This window comes from Plecotus auritus, assembly GCF_963455305.1.
Source record: "Plecotus auritus genome assembly, chromosome: 2".
NCBI lineage: Eukaryota > Metazoa > Chordata > Mammalia > Chiroptera > Vespertilionidae > Plecotus > Plecotus auritus.
This window is the reverse complement of record NC_137771.1, coordinates 87,836,971-87,857,616: the sequence shown is the minus strand read 5'-3', so window position 1 is coordinate 87,857,616 and position 20,646 is coordinate 87,836,971. Positions and strand designations below refer to the sequence as shown.

The 20,646-nt window shown below is 42.1% G+C and overlaps 1 protein-coding gene across 1 annotated transcript in view; it reads right to left on the bottom strand.

Moving 5' to 3' along the window:
- ADTRP (androgen dependent TFPI regulating protein) overlaps positions 1-18,894 on the bottom strand; it is a 69,508-nt gene extending 50,614 nt beyond the window's left edge. The window contains exons 1-3 of the mRNA XM_080655133.1: positions 18,441-18,894; positions 4,425-4,559; positions 2,845-2,946 (exon numbers count right to left, since the gene is read on the bottom strand). Coding sequence (XP_080511259.1) covers positions 2,845-2,946; positions 4,425-4,559; positions 18,441-18,593 — 390 coding nt within the window. The 5' untranslated portion in view covers positions 18,594-18,894. The remainder of the gene's footprint in view (positions 1-2,844; positions 2,947-4,424; positions 4,560-18,440) is intronic.
- Positions 18,895-20,646: the final 1,752 nt, after the last annotated feature.

Genomic DNA, 20,646 nt, shown 5'->3' with positions numbered 1-20,646 from the left:
AGAGATGATAGTCAGCTTTGAATGGTTCTACTGCAGTGACAAGTTTCCAGTGAGCTGGAAAGCTTGCACTGGGAGGATTCCAAAGACTTGATAAATCATGAAAGTTTTAGAACTTCACTGTGCCAAAGGGGAGAGTGGTATTTATTAATTTGACAAATATTACTCATAAAACGCAGGGCATCATCACAAATGGCAATAGGGAAAGTATTTCAAATCTAAGGACAAAATAAAAAATGTAACTACTGTGAAATGAAGGAACCTTTCAGGAAAGTTTGACACTGGCTATGTATGCCAGTGATTCTTATATTGTGGAGGAGAAAGAAAAAGGAGCAGTACAGGAAGCAATTTCCCACATACTGTGTAGGCAACTAGTACCAAATGTCTGGCCTGACTGCCCATCATCATTCTGGCTGCCACAGTGGTGGCTTCTGGGTATTCATTTCTTCGGGTTGTCATGGAAAGACACTTAAAATGTAGATAGTGTTAACAAAGTGACTGGGTAACAGCCACTTCCATATTTGTTTATACTAGTATTTTAGAAGTTAGCAGAAACCATCCCTTGACAAAACAGGCTAGGAGGACTTAATGATGAGGACAGAAAATGTCCAGAATAGGAAACACAATCTGGAGAGAAGGATGAGGTGCAGTCACAAGGACACTGGATTTGAAGCAGACATCAAAAGGAAGCATGGAAGTTTGGAGATGACCATATTAGGGATACCCAAAGCTGGTTTTGCGGACGCCAACCTTTTCCCCTAGAAATGCTCTGTTGGGAGTTTCTCCATTTAAATTAACGGAATCACAGAGTCTGTGTCTGATTGAAGACAGGTAGCCACCTCTTCTTTTCTCTTATCACCATTGCCCCACCTCCTTTGTCCCTAACCCCCTCTTCTCTAAGATATTCAGGTTACTTCATTGACCAAATGACTAGGAACAAACAGAAATCCCAGGTTGTGAAGACATAAAAACATTTTTGGAGTTCTGCTGTACACTGTCCTCTTTGCTCTTGGATGTGATGTACATTGTACAGCCATCTAAAAATCCACATGGTGGTTTAGCAAGGTCACAGAAGCTGGGTGTCACCAAAGCAAGTATTTGAAAGAAACCCAACCTTATTTCCACTGGAAAATGGAACCTAAAGAGCTGGGAAGCTTGGAACAGTTGCAGGAAAACACTACATGAGCTCACCAAGCCTGGAAAAGGTGTCATATATGTGGTTGGCCCCAAATAAAGTCTGCCTTTTTTTTAGTTTAGTAACATCTAGCTCAGTCAGTTGTCCCAAATCACTTCATTTTCGTAAATCAAGTTTGGGCTTATTAGCATACAGATGGGGATTCTGGATTTTTTAAGTGAGAATTCTCACTTTGCTATGTTAATCAAGCAATCTTTTGCTTGCCTGGTGAATTATGAAACCAGATCAAACCTCAGTTCTGCACTCACTGCAGCAAAAGATAAGGGGGACCAGAATTAGCCTTGGATTTAAATCCTAGTGTCGCCACTTACCAGCTCTGTGGCCCCAGACAAATCACTTAACTTCTCTGAGCTTTTTATCCTAATTTGTAAAAATCAGGATTATAGTTGTTATCAAAAGAAGGTTGTGTGAATTAAGTGAACTCATATTTGAGGAACATGCTTCGTAAAGTACCATGAAAAAGCAGGAATATTCCCTACAGAGGTGTCTTAGATGAACATTAATGGGAATTAGAAAGGTGGTCAGACGTTCCCCAAAGGAGGTGGTCTGACAAAAAGAAGGTGGTAGGAGAGGGTCCCTGAAAGCGAGATTTATTTAATATATAGTTTTTGGTCCTAAACTCTAAATTAGTTTAGAACTTGGATATCTTAGTCAGTAATCAGTACCTCATTGAACACATGTTTAAAACTGAAGCTAGATTTTTACTGAGGAATGAGGTATATGGAAGGGCAGAGTCCGTGGACTGAGCTGCTTTTCTGGATTGGAAACCATGTGAGTGTTAGGACAATGGAAGGGTTGAAGGTAAAAGAAAATCTGTGATCTTGGGGCGCGTTAATAATGCTAGTCCCTTGTAATTTTCGCTGGTTTTTAAAAGTCATTTGCTTCAAAGACTCTGAAACCTCATTCTGAACTCCTAACTAATGTGAAATGCATTTGTGTGAAACAGCTAAGCTAGACGTTGAACGATTTCTTCATGCATGTAGTACCAGTGACTCAGGCCCATCCTTCATCCAAGACCTGGACAGCCTCGCTCCCACTTTGCTAATCCAGGTCACTGTTACTGGTATTCAGATACTACTAACCTGAATATCTCAGAGTAAGTCAGGTTTACTATTTAGCCCTTTAAAAATAAGTGCATGAGTAAAAAACCAAACAGGAATGTTTTCATAGAAACATGTAAATGATGATTTCACTTGCGATGAATAGTCTTGATCAGATGTTAGCTTAGAAGCTGCTGCTGAGCTCTGTGATAGTCTTTGGATGTCAGGGTGGATTTTCTTAAGCTTGCTTACTTCCATTCCTGGACCAGAATTTTCATTACATGTTACTTGTTGAAGTCACTTCTCTTTCAGGACGGCAGCCATCCAGAAGTTGCCTGCCCTTATGGTTGCGTGTCTTTTCAATGACTTCATATGTAACTTGGCAGAGGCCTTCCTGGACACCCCTCTGCTCTCAGTGACTGAAATCACAGTACCAGTTTTTGTTCATTTATATCCTCAATGAGCACTTTAAATAAATAGTGACAGGACAGAGAGGGAGGAGAGAACAGGATGTTGGAGATTGAGGAAAAGATCTGAAACAAACAAGGCACTTTGGAGTTCAATCCAGAGGCTATTGCCTTTCTATATTCACTAAATTTCCCCCTCACTTACCATTGCATGATTGAGCCACACTGGAAAGATACCATCTATGGCCTTAGGGTAAACGAGTTCTCGATCATAGAGAAAGAGTAGCCAGAATGACAAAAATACAAACTGGAAAATAAAACACAAAAATAGCATTAGGTTTGTTTTCAATCAGAGCTTTTTAAGAAAACATAGCAAAATAAAAATAAATACCAGTTTTAAAGACATTATAAAAATGTAAAATGAAAAAAATTCCATTTCATAGAATTGTAATATCAATTCTCTGGGGAGTCTGGAGAGTTAGGGATCAATTATTTGTCACTGTGGCAGGCAGCGAGGATAAAGATAAACAGGATTTGCAGACCATTAAGTCATTTCATTTTAACCAATGACCTCTCTTCTTTAAGCTCACCAAGAGTGCTGAGAGCAGCCACATGGAGTACTTTGAGTCTTACACTTTCTTGCCCACCCCCTACATAGACATGGCAAGGGGAAGTAGGAAGGGGAGGCGGGAGTAGTGACAAACTCCCAAGCTAGTTAACTGAGAGTGGGATCTCTCCATTGCTCAGAGGTTTAGGTTCATCCCCATTCTCTCATAGCCCTTGGCTGTCTTTTCAAAGTGTCTGTGTTCTATATCAAAGTCAATGAAAAAATGAGGGGGGGGACTATTAATTTTCCAACTTTCTTATCTTCTTAAATTCCAAAACTTCAATTTCTAAGCCTTAAGAAATGAATAACTTCCATTGTTATATAAAACTCGGCCTTTAGATTTATGAGGGTGACAAAGGAGGTGTCCTGCAAAGTGAAACTGGAATACCAGTACTTGCTCTGTAATCTGAGAACTCAGAGTTTGGAGAGTTTCATTTTGCATTTAAGTTTGAAGTCTCAATACTTTAGGAAGCAGGACAATGACAAGTGGAAGGAGGTAGTCATGTCTAATTATAGGTCCTGCTGGGCAGCTGGCGGGCTTGATCTGTTTGTTCCCATTCTAACTAATGAATGAAAACATAAGCAGTGTCATAGAAGTGTGGACAGTGTCAGCAAACAAGCTTACTCTCCCTTTCATAAGTCTTGCTTCTTTCCAATGTCCATTCATACAACAAAATGAATGAGGCACCCATTTTGTGCCCCACACCAGGTATTTCAGACAGATTGTCTCTCGCTTCACTTGTCGTTTTCGTGTGCCAACTTTGAAATTTCCCATCTCTTTTTTGTATGGATTCTACTTGCAGAAGTAACACATGCTTATGGTAGCAAGTGAAACAAGATGTATAAAAGGGAAAATTAGTTATCTTTCTCCCTAGCGATCTTCAATTCCCATCACCCTGCTGGAACCAAGGTTATCTCAGTTGTATTTTGATTAAGAAAGGCCCTTTAAACATCCTTATTAGGACAGCAATAAGGATCTTGCATCAAACATTCACAAAGACACAAAAGCTAATGAGAATTCTGTCAGTATTGTGCGCCTGATGCAGATCTCAGGACATTTATGCAAATGCAGTTGCTCTGGTCTAAAATAATGGACTTGAAACAGCCTTGCCACCCAGGAGACGCATTCGTCCACATGCACATGTGTATTACATTGCATATACATCTTTGGAACTCACTGTGGATATAGGAAAAGCCAGTGTGGTGAAAAGCAGGTCTCTGAAGGCAGTTATGAACTTAATGTCTTTTTTCCCTTTCATTCTCTTCAGTACATCTTCCAGGCAAGCGACCCCGTAGAAAATGGCCTGCAAGAGCTAAATTCATTACAACAAGTGAGGGCGTTTTCATTTGCTTTAATTAATACATTATTCACCGACGTAAAGCTCCATCCCTCTGGGAGCAATATGGATTTGAGAAGGAAGGGTGATGTTGGCTGTTTTGGTTGAAAGCCAATTCAAGGGCTGCTCTTCCAGCTCACTGGGCCCTGACCTTGCTCACTAAAACTGATTGAGTAAAATTGTTTAGGGGATAATAATGTGTACAGTATTTAGTGTAATGGACTTGAGCAAAAATGGAAACAAAAAAAAAAAGAGTCAGCTTAAAAGGAGAATGCAATGAGCTAGATACCTTGGCTGCACAGAGGTGGGAAAAAATGAACAGCACAAGGGCAGAGAGCCAGATACAATGATGGTGGACATTCTTCCTAGGAAGAAAAATTAAGAAAAATGCCTAGTGCTGCAATCTAATTAGAGAAGCCAGAATCAGGGTCAAGAGCACCATAAAGGAGCTCTTTTCTCTCCTGGCGGAAACATACAAAATGCATCTAGCTTATTTGAAGGAGAAGACAGTATTCTTCCTTCATTAAAAGGTGGTACCTGAGCCCTGACCCATGTTGCTCAATGGTTAGAGCATTGTCCTGCACATCGGAGGGTCACAGATTTGATTCCCGGACAAACATGTACCTGCATTGCAGTTTTGTTCCCCAGCCCCAATCAGAGCACATGCAGGAGGCAACCGATTGATGTGTCTCTCTCACATCGATGTTTCTCTTTCTCTCTCTCTCTCTCTCTCTCTCTCTCTCTCTCTCTCTCTCTCTCTCCTTCTTCCTCCCTCCCTTCCACTCTCCCTAAAATTAATGGAAAAAAATGTCCTCAGGTAAGGATTAACAAAACAAAAAAAGGAGGGATGGGGTTAGTGCCTGAAGTCCTTACAAAGAAAATCTGAGGAAGTGATTTAAGTCTATAGAGATACAGCAAGCCATGGACTCTGGTCAGTCACTAACTCCTGAGAAATCCTTAAGATCAGCTAAAAGAGAAGAGGGCCTTTTCGAAGGAAGTAAAATCACATAAAGGCAAACTTTGCCCACTCTTAATTTTTTGTACAAACCTGTGACTTCTCATACAGAGTTGGGGTTGTTTTTGAATTATGCTTGCATCAGAATCCATCGTATTCCTTGAAAGCTCTGGATTGGTATGAAAGGGTCAGGACTCTGCTCTGAGAGTGTGTGTCAGGCAAGTTCTGGAGCCTGGGAGCTTGATGGATCAAGTGGGCTATTGGGGAATAACCTCTGGGTCTGAACTCTAGGAAAGCTCTAGCAGGGTTGACCTCCTGACAGTCCTTAGGCTGAAGGTGTGGCGGGAGAGGATGCAGAGGTGAAGTAGGTCAGGGATACTCTCAGGTAGGTCCCTATATATGCTAAACTTCTAGAACCACTGAATCAGACATAACTGTATCACTTAAAAATCCTAGTGACTACTCAAAGCTATAATAGCTGGTTTTTAATGATGTCTTGTTATATATCAGGTACAGATCTAGGCTTTTAATTTCTAATTAACAACCTTATGAGGTAAGTTCTATTATTATTCCCTCTCTTGACCTAGTTTACAGATGAGGAAACTGAGGCATAGAGAGATGAACAAATTCCCTAAAGTCTCATAGCTGTTAAGTGTCAAGGCCAGGATTTGAGACTCAGAGTCTGGTACTTGAGCCAGACTTTTTTAAAAAAGGATCAGATTTCTAAGAACAGTTCAGATAAAGAACTGCAGGAGGTCAGAAGAAAGCCAATTATCCATAGGTGAGAGAATTAAAAATTACTTCAAAAAATACTGCTTGGCCAGCATGGTTCAGTGGTTGAGCATCGATTTATGAAGCAGGAGGTCATAGTTTGATTCCCAGTCAGGGCATATGCCCGCAGTTGCAGGTTCCATCCCCAGTGTGGGACATGTACGAGGCAGCCAATCATTGATTCTCTCTCATCATTAATGTTTCTCTCTCTCTCTCTCTCTCTCTCTCTCTCTCTCTCTCTCTCTCTCCCCCTTCCTCTCTGACATCAATAAAAATATATTTTAAAAAATAGTGATGCCACCAAAATCAGATAAAGACAACACAATGAAAGAATTACAGGCCAATATCCCTCATGAACATAGATGCCAAAATCCTCAACAAAATTCTAGCAAATCGGATCCAGCAGTACATCAGAAAGATCATACACCATGACCAAGTAGGATTTATCCCAGGGATGCAAGGATGGTACAATATCCACAAATCAATAAACGTGATACATCACATAAACAAATTGAGGGGAAAAAAATCACATAGTCATATCAATTGATGCAGAAAAAGCATTTGACAAAATCCAACACCCTTTCTTGATAAAAACTCTAAGCAAAGTGGAAATAGAAGGATCATACCTCAACATAATAAAAGCTATATATGATAAACCCACAGCCAACATCATACTCAATGGGCAAAAACTAAAACCATTTCCCCTAAGAACAGGAACAAGACAGGGATGCCCACTCTCACCACTACTGTTTGACATAGTACTGGAAGTACTAGCCATTGCGATTAGACAAGAAGAAGAAATAAAAGGCATCCAAATTGGAAAAGAAGTAGTAAAGCTGTCCTTATTTGCAGATGACATGATACTGTACATAAAAAACCCAAAAGACTCCATCAAAAAACTATTAGACTTAATAAATGAATTTGGCAATGTAGCAGGATACAAAATTAATGCCAAGAAATCTATGGCATTTCTATACACCAATAGTGAACTTACAGAAAGAGAGACTAAAAAAGCAATCCCATTTTTCCATCACACCAAAAAAATTAAGATACCTAGGAATAAACTTAACTAAGGAGGTAAAAGACCTATACACAGAAAACTGCAGGACACTGAAAAAAGAGATAGAGGAAGACATGAACAGATGGAAGAACATACCATGTTCATGGATTGGTAGAATGAACATTATTAAAATGTCCATACTACCTAAAGCAATCTATAGATTCAATGCACTCCTCATTAAAATACAAATGGCATATTTCACAGACCTAGAATGAAGTCTCCAAAAATTCATCTGGAATAAAAAAAGACTCCGAATAGCTGCAGCAATCCTGAGAAAGAAGAACAAAGTAGGTGGGATCTCAATACCAGATTTCAAGCTGTATTACAAGGCCACTGTTCTCAAAACATCCTGGTACTGGCACAAAAACAGACATATAGACCAATGGAATAGAATAGAGAACCCAGATATCGACCCAAACCACTATGCTCAATTAATATTTGACAAAGGAGGCATGAACATACAATAGAGTCAAGACAGTCTCTTTAATAAATGGTGTTGGGAAAATTGGACAGATACATGCAAAAAAAATGAAACTAGATCACCAACTTACACCATACACAAAAATAAACTTAAAATGGATAAAGGACTTAAACATAAGACAGGAAATCATAAAAATACTAGAGGAATCCACAGGCAGAGAAATCTCAGACATATGCCGAAGCAATTTCTTCACCAATACCACTCCTAGGGCAATGGAAGCTAAAGAGAAAATAAACAAATGGAACTACATCAAAATAAAAAGCTTTTGCACAGCAAAAGAAACCATCAACAAAACAACAAGAAAGCCCACTGTATGGGAGAACATATTTGCAAATGTTATCACTGATAAAGGTTTAATCTCCAACATCTACAGGGAGCTTATACAACTTAATAAAAGGAAGATAAATAATCCAATAAAAAAATGGGCAACAGACCTAAATAGAATCTTTTCGAAAGAAGACAGAAGGAAGGCCAAGAGACATATGAAAACATGCTCAAAGTCACTAATTATCCGAGAGATGCAAATCAAAACGACAATTCGGTACCATTTCACACCTGTCAGAATGGCAGTCATCAACAAATCAACAAAGGACAAGTGATGGCAAGGATGCAGAGAAAAAGGAACCCTCGTGCACTGCTGGTGGGAATGCAGACTGGTGCAGCCACTGTGGAGAACAGTATGGAGTTTCCTCAAAAATCTAAAAATGGAACTCCCATTTGACCCAGTAATCCCACTTCTAGGAATATATCCCAAGAAACTAGAAATACCGATCAGAAAGAATATATGCACCCCTATGTTCATAGCAGCACAATTTACAGTAGCTAAGATTTGGAAACAGCCTAAATGCCCATCAGCAGATGAGTGGATTAGAAAACTGTGGTACATCTACACAATGGAATACTACGCTGCTATAAAAAAGAAGGAACTCTTACCATTTGCAGCAGCATGGATGGACCTGGAGAGTATTATATTAAGTGAAATAAGCCAGTCAATGAAAGAAAAATACCACATGATCTCACTCATTTATGGAAAATAAAGAGCATTATAACCTGATGAACAAAAAGATAGATACAGAGGCAGTAAAGTACCGAACAGACTGTCAAATTACATTGGGAAGGCTGGGGAGTTTTGCAGGGGGCGGGGGGAGGGAAAAGATCAACCAAAGGACTTGTATGCATGCATATAAGCACAACCAATGGACACAAGACACTGTGGGGGTGGGATGAGGGCATGTGATAGGGGGTGGGGAGGCTGGGGGAAGGTCAATGGGGAAAAAAAAAGGAGATATATGTACCACTATATGTAATACTTTAAACAATAAAAAAAATAGTGATGCCTGATTTCTTCTGACCCAGAGATTCTAATTTAATGGGTCTGGGGGTGTAGCCTAGGCTTCAGGATTTAAAAAAATTCTCCCAAGTGGTTCTACTCAGGGCAGCTAAGATTGAGAACCACTTGCCTAGAGGAGCTTCCACTTGGAAAATCAGACTTGGTCTTCTCAGGAGAGATGGAGTTGTAGAGATGTAGGAAGTTGAACCCTATCCATGGGATGAGATTGCTAGAGAGAGGGAGGAGAAGAGAGAAGAGAAGAGCTAAGTGGGAAGTGAATTCGAGGAAATGCCATCATCGAAGGGACAGAAGGGGTAAGGGGCCAGCAAAACAGCAAAGAGTGATCACATGGTGGAAAACCAGGAATGTACCAGAAACTCATGGTCCCAGAAGGAGAAAGCTTCAAGCAAGAAGGAGGCATTCCAGGGAAGAGTAGGCAACAATTTTAAATGCCATGAAGAGGTTGCCATCCCAATACTTGTCATTTACTTTTGACATTTGGCCCCTAGGGCTATAGAATTTGAAGTGCAGTCTTTTGCACATGGATATGAGAAAAAGTCACTCCTCCACCCTACTCCCACACCCACCCAGCTATTTAGGCCACAGCAGGCAGCTGCTTTAGTTAGGAAAGGCAGGCCTGGGGCCTGGGCTCTGGGTGAGAAGGCATGCACTGTTCTATCAACAGAGCAATTAATCATGTACTGAGCACTGAGAGCCTGCCAGTTTTCCCTCTTTGGGGAGAGGCTGCCTCCACCCAGCATGTGAAGTCCACGTGACCACTTTCCTTAGTGAGAGCCTCCCCAGATCATCATGAGTCAAGCTCCTCCTGACTTTCTCTTTCCTTCCCCAGTTGCAGAATGTGGAAATTGAATTGGGGAAAAGAACACATTACTCAGAACTTTCACGGCTTCTCCTTCATCAATAAAAATTGGCTCCACACCATAAACATGCCAATCACTCCTCCCCCTCCACCCTCAGCTCACATATTATTTCATAGGCATATGCCACAGTGCAAAGATACCAACTTCCCCAGTGATTTTAATCTGCATTGATGTGCCATCATCTATATCAACAAGGAATATTATGGAGCCCTCGCACAGGAGCTCAGGAGGGAGGAGCTAGGGTGTAGCCAAGAGAAGTAAACAGGCAAGAACTGGGGCACAGAGGAACCACACAGCAGAGCTGGAGGGCAAGGAGAGGGAGGCACCATGGCCTCACTCAGTAAGGAGGCTTCTGGAGGCCTCCAGGACAGGTTTGGATCAGCTCACCCAAGAGCACAATGGCCTGTTCTTTCTCTAAGGAGAGTACAATGGGAGGTTTTATAAAACATGCATGGAAAGAATAGTCTAGGGAGAAAATAGTAGCTGTTATGGGGTGAACTGTGTCCCCTGATGCAAAATTGATATGTTGAAGTTATAACCCCCAGTGCTCAGAATGGGACTACATTTGGATATAGGGTCTTTAAAGAGGTAATTAAATTATGACTGGTGCCTTCATAAGAGGAGATCAGGGCACAGACACCTAGAGGGAAGACCATGTGAAAGCATAGGAAGAAGGTGGCCATCTGCAAACCAAGGAGAAAAGTCTCAGGAGAAACCAGCCCTGCCAGCACCTTGATCTTGGACTTTTAGCCTCTAGAACTGAGAGAAATAAATTTCTGTTGTTTAAAGCACCCAGTCTGTGGTGCTCTATTATGGTAGCCCAAGCAGAATAACACAGCAGCCTTAAAATAAGATAGCAACAACTGGCCTTGTCTTAACAACATTACTGTCATTTACATTTTTCAACTATTTTGACTTCCCAGGAAAGCAGAGCTAATGGTATCCTCTTGATCAAGACCCACTTCAGAGCTGCTCTCTGATTTATCTTTTCTACCAATCCTTCTCGAATTCTGTTTGTTCTTTTGTGCCTTTTTCTGAAATGCTGCTGGTCCTAGTTTGGTAGATGTCTTCCATTTTTGTTGCTTGCTGATAAACTTACTACCTGGGAGAGCTGAATATACATTTTTATAACTAGTGCAATTTAAGAAAGAAACCATAGCTAAAGGATATTTAATTTTTATATTCATGTGTCTTCACAAAATTCACAAAAATCTTGAAATCACGGAAACTTAGTCTCTCTAAGTCATCAAGTTTATGGCTTTGCCTTTAAGCCAGAATTAAACCATTGCAGGAAATGAGAATTTTTGTATGTAAAAAATAATTCCGGAGAGGGAGATTCCACAAGTTTCCTGAGCAAGACATTACAACTCTTATTAGATGAGTCAGGTAATCCAATGCCCAGCTCAGCACTCCGTGCCTGACTTGGACAGGCCGGGACTTTCTTGGGTCTCACTTTGCAAATGATGCAATACTTGCAATGAGAGACTATTTCAGAATAAAAGCAAATGGGGACTAATTGTAGTGTAGTGGTTAGGGTGGTGGCACGAGGAGCAGGTAGAAGAAGCCTTTGTCAAGTATAGATATATTTGTATTATATGCATATTACTATTTCAATAATCATTAATGCATTTGTTTACTAGTAAGTAAGAATTTGAAATAAAGAACAAGGAAAAGAACACAGGGGAAGAATACAAACAGGAATGATGAGCAGGGGAAAAAAGAGAGAAGAAACCAAGAACACTGAGGGACAGGTTGGAAAGAAGAATTATAAGAATGCTTGGCCAGAGTTGCATAACTGATGACCACGGTCCTCATTAGTAGGATGGCTATAGGTAGACTGTCTTACAGGTCGGTCTTTAGAAAATGGCTCTTACTAGTTAGAAACATGTTCTTGCCATTTATGCATGCAACCAACATTCACAGAGTGCCTATTGGGTGCTTGAAATTGTGTTAGACATAATCCAGGGCAGGGCAGGCTCTATATTAATATGTTTTTATTAGGAAGAAGAAGAAGTAAATGGAGGAGGAGGAGTAAGAGGAGGAGGAGGAGGAGGAGGGGGAACCTTTCTGTATGTTTACTCTTTTATATTATGTAGGTCAGGTTCCTTGGGAAACACAACCTGAGACTTCAGGTCAGCCTGCAGAGTGTTCATTGAGGGTGCTTCTATGACAGTGAGGGAAGGAAGTAGGGAACAGTACTGAGCAGCAGGAAAAGCTAAGAGGCATGGAATCAGCTAATCCCTGAAGGATCCCTGGAGCTGAAGTGGCCCTTCAGAATTGTCCTAGAGCATAGCCTTTGTCCCCCAAATCAACCAGTCATTGGATATAGCAACCCCAGGGAGGTCCCTGAGCCTTGGTCCCTAGGCAGCTCCTTCAGCTGAGCCCGGGTCTGGGACAGGAGCTCAGCTGTGAGTCATCAGCAGCCCACACTTCTCCCAAGAGCTGGGGGATGAATACCTCCATGCTGGTGAGGTGGGGGATCAGAGTAACACCCCTCACTATCCACTACATATAAGGAAACTAAGGCACAGAGAAGTTAGGTAACTCACTTAAGATCCCACAGCAAATAAATGGCAGAGCCAGCAATCACCCCCAGGCAGTCTGAATCCAGAAGCTAAGCCTCAATCACTTATCTCTAAACTGTGTGTAGAGAATCTACCAAAATGCTGTCATGGTTGCTCAATTAATTACAGCTCTTTTCTTTTGGATGTTAGTGGTGACTATTCCCTTCTACCAGCCCTCATCCTTTGCAGCTTCCTAGAGCTAAGAACAGTGGCCTAAAGTATTTTTGTAAAATACACAGTTAAGTATATTTTTGACTGTTGAATTTAAGAGTTCCACAGATTAATACATTAACCTGATGATAGACATTAAAAGTTGGCCCCAAGTATTGAACTGGGTTCTGTAACATAAATGGATCCTTGTCTTCTCACTGTTTGTGGGCTGCCTTAGAGTCAATGGAGCATCCTCAAGGACCTCTGTTCCCCAAGCCCTGCTTTGCTATCTCTGGGGACCTATGTGATGAGGTCACTGTAGTCATCTGAGAGCTCAAGGAGAATGAGGTCAGAGCTGCCTGAGGCCTGGGCAAATTAATGAAGAGGGGAGGGAGGGAACGATCATGTCTCTATTGAAGTGGGGTGGGAGAAACGGTGGGGTCCACCCAGAATCTCCCTTGGACAGCCCAGTTACCTGGCAACACCCTTAACAATGTTTCAGAAGGACTATTATTTTCAAAAAGAGGAAAACCCAGAAAACTGTGTAAACTCTGCAAGCCAAATTATAGCTAAAAAGTGCCTTCCATTCCACAACTCCTCAGCTTGCCTTCCCTGGGGTCAGAGACAGTCAATGGGTTGAAGTGGAGTAGATGGCAAGGAGGGTCACATCAGTGGTGGAAGACTGAGGCGCTAGAAGCCTGAGCTGACATGAGCATCCTGAGGATGTCCACAGCACAGCTTTGTTTCCACACCCGGCTTTGGGAACTTCCCCATTTAGCACCAGTCATCACTGCCTGCTTGAGGCTGCAAACTCAACCTCCAGGACTGTCCCAGTGCTGAGGGCCTCCACCTGGGCAGCTGCAGCAGGGAAAGCAGGGGCTCCCTGGGGAGCTGGAGCCTGCAGCCTGCAGAGGGAGGTATTGAGCAATGAGGAGTGAACCTTGCCTAGAAACATGACCCACCCAACATGGTCCTCAGTGAGGGGACCCATGTTCCACTAAATCACCCTTTCCTCTTGCACCACTACTCAAAGATGAGATGACTAGAAGCTCACCACCATCCACCCATTTTCTCTCTCCCTCACCCACTGCTTATACTGTTCTGAGTGCTTCCCACATGCCATCTTATTTATCCCTCATGGTCACTCTGTGATTATGAATTATTTTTATTCCTATTTGACAGATTTGGAAATGAAGATATAAAGAAATACCTAGCTCAGGGTCACAGAGCTAGTAGGTGGTGAAACTGAAGTACATCCCAGAGAGCTCGTGACCTAAAACTCTACTTGTAACCATTAGGCAACACTGCCTCTCCCTCCCAAGAGAGAATTGGCTGCCTCTTCCCAGGAGTCACTGTACTCCCTCATTAGGCAGAGACTCAGGTCTCCCCTCTCCTTTCTTTACTCTCCTTAGGCACTAGGCATGAACTTGTCACCATGACCAATTCTCAACTTACCCTTGTGCCTGCCACCAATCCTGTTTCTTTCCTTTGAGTCCCCTGGGATAGCTCCAGGAGGAAACCAGTAACACTTGGAATGGTGACTTCCACTAAATTGGACTTTGCTCTTAAAACCTGGCATACCTGCCCTAGCCAGTTTGATTCAATGCATAGAGCATTGGCCTGCAGACTGAAGGTTCCCTGGTTTGATTCCAGTCAAGGGCAGGTACCCCAGTTGCAGGCTTCTCCCACGACCGGGCCCTGGTATCGGTGCGTGCTGGAGGCAACCAATCGATGTGTTTCTCTCACATTGATATTTTTCTCTGTCTTTCCCTCTCTCCTCCACTTTCTCTAAAAATCAATGGAAAAATATCCTCAGGTGGGGATTAAAAGAAAGGGGTGGTGGTGAGCATAACTGATATTCAGCCAACTAGAAAGTAAAGCTATTTAGAGGGGAGGGGTGTAGATTTCCTGAAAAGCAGGATGAGGTACAGACTTCCACAAGCTTATAAAAAATAAACTTTAAAATGTTATAAGAAGCTATGAGACCTCTATAATTTTATAAGCACAACCATTAACTAATTAATCATTAGTTAACACTAATTAATCTTTAGGAAACACAACCACAAGACCTCAAAAGCTAGAAATTTTAAGGCTCAAGATTTTACCTTAAGTAACATATTTGAAATCCATCCTTAAATTGATCCTTTGAAACACATTCAACCCATCTTCACCAGCTGAAAAACTTTGCATTGTCACACTTTCAAGATGACATGTAATAGAGCTCAGAAGGAAAATAGCCACAGGTGAGCCTCTCTACTCATTTCAAGGGGCAGAAGATGTTAGAAGAGACTAATTGCTCAGGAATGCATAAAAGGCTAGGGTCAAGTTCAGTCAGCATATCAAGTAACCCAGCTTTTATTATGGAGGTACTCTGTGCCAGCCATTGTAACAAATACAACTTAGAATCATAGAGTGTTAAGACTGGCAAGGACCTAGGGGACAAAATTTCTGTTATGGAGCCACTTACAATTTGACTGGAATATTAAGACTCACATATGGGTGGAAATTAGAAAACAATACTAAACATAAATAAGCAGACACTGAGAGATGCTGTAAAAACTCAGGAGAAGTAAAAACAAATTGGGACTGGAGTCGTCAGTAGAGATTTTAAAGGGAATATGGGATTTCAGGTGACTTATGTAAGTAACAAAGTGGTGGAGAGGTAGGTAGGCCTTTCACTGAAGAATAGTGTGAACATGGGTAGAGAAATGATAGCAAGAAGCCTGGGGACCAACCCTGGAGAAGACATGGGCATTCCTGGAGAAGAGAGCAGCCTTCCTTGTGGGGGAGGAAAGGGGAGCTGAAGGCTGGGTAGTGAGCTTTTATTATCTCATTTTATTTTATTTATTTGGCAGGGAAGAGGTAGTGAGCTTTTAAATCAGGAATTTGAAGTTGGTTCCATAAGGTCAAAGGGAACTACTATAGTTTCTTAAGTAGCAGACCACACTTCTTAAGCAGGCTTACAGTATGTTTAAAACCAACCAACCAAACAAACAAACAAACAAAAACAACAACAACAAAAACCCCCCCCCCAAAAAAAACTAAAACAGCACTTTAGAAAGATTAATCTGGAATCTGAGTGGTAGATGGATGAATTGATAACAGGAGGACAATCAGATGATCTGGTCACACAGGTAATAAGAGCCTATCATGAGAGAGATAGAAAGACTGGGGAAAAATAGAAAACATAGGATTCAGTGGCTAACTAGTTAGGGAAGCAAAAAGGGGATTAACACTAGGAAAAAAATCATGTCTGAAAAAGTGTTTTTTTTTCCATTTTTAGAAATGTGGGGGCTCTGGGCCATGTAACCAAGGTAGAATTAAGAAGTCAGGGAGCTGGTTTGTGGGAGTAGGTGATAAATCTGTACTTAGCCATGCTTAGCATGAGGTGGGACACTGGAAATTGGATTTGATTAGACCATTATTTCTGGCTACAGACACACCTCTCTTTTTGTTGACCATCTACATATGTAAAGAGCCAGGGTCATAACATCCAAAACGACCGGAGGCTTGACCAAACACCAGGCTGCACTGCAGCAGGTGAGCGGGCTGAACTGCTGACCTCTTGGAGAGAGAGAGAAGCAGGGCTGATCAGCAGCAGCAGCGGCTGCTGGTGAGCCCCAGAGAGGAGCAGAGTGATCAGATCCTGCTTCTCTCTCCAGGCCTTGCCAGCAGCCAAGCCCCTCTCTCTCCCAGAGGTCAGCAATTCAGCCCACTCACCAGCAGCCTGGGGCGGCTGCTGATCAGCCCCGCCTCTATGATCAAGCCCGAAGATAGGCCTGGAGATTCTGACTGGCATAGAAACCGGCCAATTAGAACCAAATCTGGGTGAACTGTGAAGGCAGAACCTAAGGTGGGGGCTGAGGAGGGGTTTTAAGGGCAACAGCTGTTTGGTGTAAGGTGTAAGAAAGTGATTCAATTTTTTAATGACTGATTTGGCAGTATAGTGCATATGGCTGGCTATCAGTCCAGATATAGGGATTATGTGTTTTTGTCTGTCAAGAGCATCTCCTCCTGCTGAAAAAGGCTCCCCCTACCCCCATTTAAGCAATCCTATCCTATATAATCTATCTATACTACTAAAAGGGTAATATGCTAATTAGACCGGGTCTACCAGCCATCTTCCAGATGTCCGACTTCCTTCCGGACAAAGCCATGGTGGTGGGGGCCAAGGCAGAGGCAGTTAGGGGTTATCAGGCCAGCAGGGGAGGCCAGTTGGTGGTGATATCAGGCCAGCAGGGGAAGGCAGTTAAGGGCGATCAGGAAGGCAGGCAGAGTGGTTAGGGGTGATCAGGCAGGCAGGGGGGCAAGTTAGGGACGATTAGGCCAGCAGGGGGGTAAGGTAGGGGCAATTAGGTCGGCAAGCAGAGGGGTCAGGGGCAATCAGGCAGGCAGGCAGGCGAGTGGTTAGGAGCCAGTCGTCCCGGATTGCGAGAGGGATGTCCGACTGCCGGTTTAGGCCCGATCCCTGTGAGGGGTCCCAGATTGGAGAGGGTGCAGGCCGGGCTGAGGAACACCCCCTCTGTGCACGGATTTCATGCACCAGGCCTCTAGTTTTTAATTTAAAGTCAACAAATACACAAAGCTGAGATTTTTACTGTATTATTCTAGCTCCACAAAAGCATTTCTTTTGTTCTTGTTTTCTAGGATTGAAATAAACTGTCACCTTGATGTTTTTAAGAACACTGAAGCTGTGTTCAAGCCTCAGATTTTTCAGGCCAAAATCAAAGGCCAGCAACTGACCAGAGAAGGAGAAGCAAAACCTCCAGGCTTGTTTGATTTGAACTTTCTGAATTTCCAATCCTCAGCATTTCAGAGTGTCACTGTTTCTGACCATGTGTAACCTCTGCTTAGGAGTATGATTCCAAAGGATTGGCATGTTTTGTCCAGTTTCTGAAATCAGATGTTGACATTAGCACTCTACATTTTAGTTAAAAATATCAAATATTAATTAGCATCCCCAAAGGATGTGCCAATTTTAGCTTTTAACTCTAAAAATATGTTTACATGTTCCCAAAATATTTTTTAAAAGTCTGCTTTTCTCCCATTCATTCACACTTTATTCATCAGAATGAGGTCAGCAGGGCTAGAAGGACAAGAAGGGATCAAGTCATATGATTGGTTTGTAAATAGTTGAAAATCTGTATTTGTTATTTGGTTGGGTGATTTTATCCTTTAAGATAGAGCCTTGAGCCTATAAAAAATTGAAGTGGGATCTGAACATGGCAAAATGTGTTTGCTTTTCTCAGATAAATCTGTTAGTCTGCATGTGCTGTAAAATGGCATTTTCCTCCATTGAAAATTCCACTTCCTGTGCAACATATGCCATTCTACCTTCCTCACAGACTTCCTCAAATAAAGTTCAAAATCCCTCTTGCATTTGTAGTCAATCTATCCCTCTATTTGGGGTCAATTGAGAAGAGCCCCAAGAGAAGTCTTTTCAAAAAAGCATTTAACAATTAGCCAGCACAAAATGTAGCTCTGGGTGACTTCTAAATTGAGTGTCTCAGAGCAAACTGTTAGGTAAAAGAGAAAGCCAAAACTCAAAAGCAATGAAGAAGGAAGAGAAATAATGAAATTTTGTACTTAATAAAATTTAAAGGTGATATACTTTACTATAGATAAATACTGTAGATTGCTCCCTGAAATGGTCATATAGACTTACCAGATTAAGGAGTGTCAAGTACTTCCATTGTCCACCATTTAGAAAGATTTTGGATATCTGCTTATTCCTTCCTTTTTGTGAGATGTGATAATTGAGGAAAATATACCAGCTCAAAACAATGAAGTGGTATATGCATATAGAAGTCCTCGTCATGGTTCACTCTGGCTGGGAAACTGTGAACGTCTGAAGTGGCTTTCGTCTGTTGTCCTTGTGTTGGGTAAGAGCTGAAATCCTGCAAGCAGGCGGGCGAGCTGTAAAACACACCCCTCCGGTTGAGAGTGCCAACAAGATTGAATTTTGCTTCCCTCATAAGTTCCCTCCTGATAAACTTTGTGACAGGATTATTGTTTATTTTCAGATGTCCCAGTTAGATAACAGGTAGTGTGCCAATTTGCATACAGGCAAGGATCAATTCAAGAGCTGCACTTTGCCCTATCAGGCTGGGACAGGGTGTGGTTAAGTGACCTTATTGAGAAGTACCACTAAACTGATGAAATCCTGTCACGGTTGCAGGTTGCATTCTCTCTTCTTTCCTTTTCATTTGAGCAGAACAAGGAAGTTGCAATAATATATTTTGAGAGAATGAGGGGCAGGTTGGTAAACCAGGAGGGAGAGATTGTGGACATGTTTAGGACATGGAAGGAGGTAAGTAAAAAGGGAAAAGGTATTATAATCTTGCTCCTGAGGTCTTTGAGGCCCCATGAAATCTGAAACAACAGTTGGACCTCCAGAGAGCAGTTCCAAAGGTTTTTTGTTTTTGTTTTTTAATTTTGTATATATTCCCTGGAGAACCAAGGGTTACCCAAGGCTGTCCCAGACACTTTTATTTGCATAGGTTTTTCTATACCCTGGGAGGACAGAAGTCATCTGTGGCTAAAGAAGCATAAATAAGCCAAAGTGTGTGGCCATAACCCTATCATACCTGAGTTTAGATATTTCCTTGGGGAGAATGAGAATATGCTTAGGCTGGGCAGTTTGAAGTACTGAATCCTGCCTCGAGCTGGATGGAAAGGGACCTGAGAGAGAGCTGAAAGTGTTAAACCCTGTGTCATCACCAGCTTGTTTCCCTGAGCAACTCACTAAGAGGGTTCTGAGCAAATCCCTAAGGGAAATGTTCTCAATGTAGTTGTGCAAGTATGTAGTTGGTGCTGTACAATAATTTAACCAGTGTTTACAAGTACTGGGAGAAAGAACTTCAGGCATGCCCTAGCTGGTTTGGCTCAGTGGGTAGAGTGTCAGTCTACAGACTGAAGGGTCCCAGGTTTGATTCCGGTCAAGGGCACATACTAGGGTTGCGGGCTCAATCCCCAGTAGGGGGTGTGCAGGAGGCAGCCAATCAATGATTCTCTCTCATCCTTGGTGTTTCTATCTCTCTCTTTCTCTCTGAAATCAATAAAAAAAATTTTTTTTTTAAAAAGGAACTTTCGGCTGTACATGTAGGACAAAACCAAACAAAGCCACCATCCAAGTGTCAGTCATAGGATCCCAAATCTTAGATACACTGCATATGGGCGTAGAGCAAATCTGAACTAGCAATAAAGGGTCTGCACTGTAAACATTCCCAAAAGAGAGGTGATCTGGGAAATGGGTGACATAAAACTGTACACAATTCCATAGCCTAGGTTAAAATTGCAAATAACAATGATGACCGGAACGGTGAGACGAGATGTTTTCCTGGGGTCGTGTCTCGAGATGCCGAAGAATGAGCTACGCAGACCAGAAGATTTAAGCAAAGTGTGGAAAATTTATTACAAGCAGATTCAGACTCCCCGCAAGGGAGGGGGACCTAATACTGGGCTGCCTGTTAAAGCCTTGTAGTTCAGGGGTATATATTTGCTACAAGCCTGTTCTATGTCTACCTGTGTCATCACCTGATTGATCCCCTCAATTGTTTTTGCCTAGCAGAGGACCTGAACGTTCCCTGTTTCTGTGTGTTGTTATTATGTTCCTATGCTGATTTTTTTCTGTTTCTATGTGTTCGTACATCTTGTTTACTGCAGGCCCTCTCTTGGTTTCTCACGCCCCCGCTTTGAGTCCAGAAACACTTTATTATTTCTGCTTGGTTGGTTCCTGTGGTTAGGCTGCTCAAACTGCCATGTCTGCCCCTGCCTATGTTCCACCTGCCTTTGTTTTCCACTGGACCCCTGCCCTATCTGCCTGCATTTCAAGTTAACCCTCTCAACAATAGCATTTAATAACTTTGCAG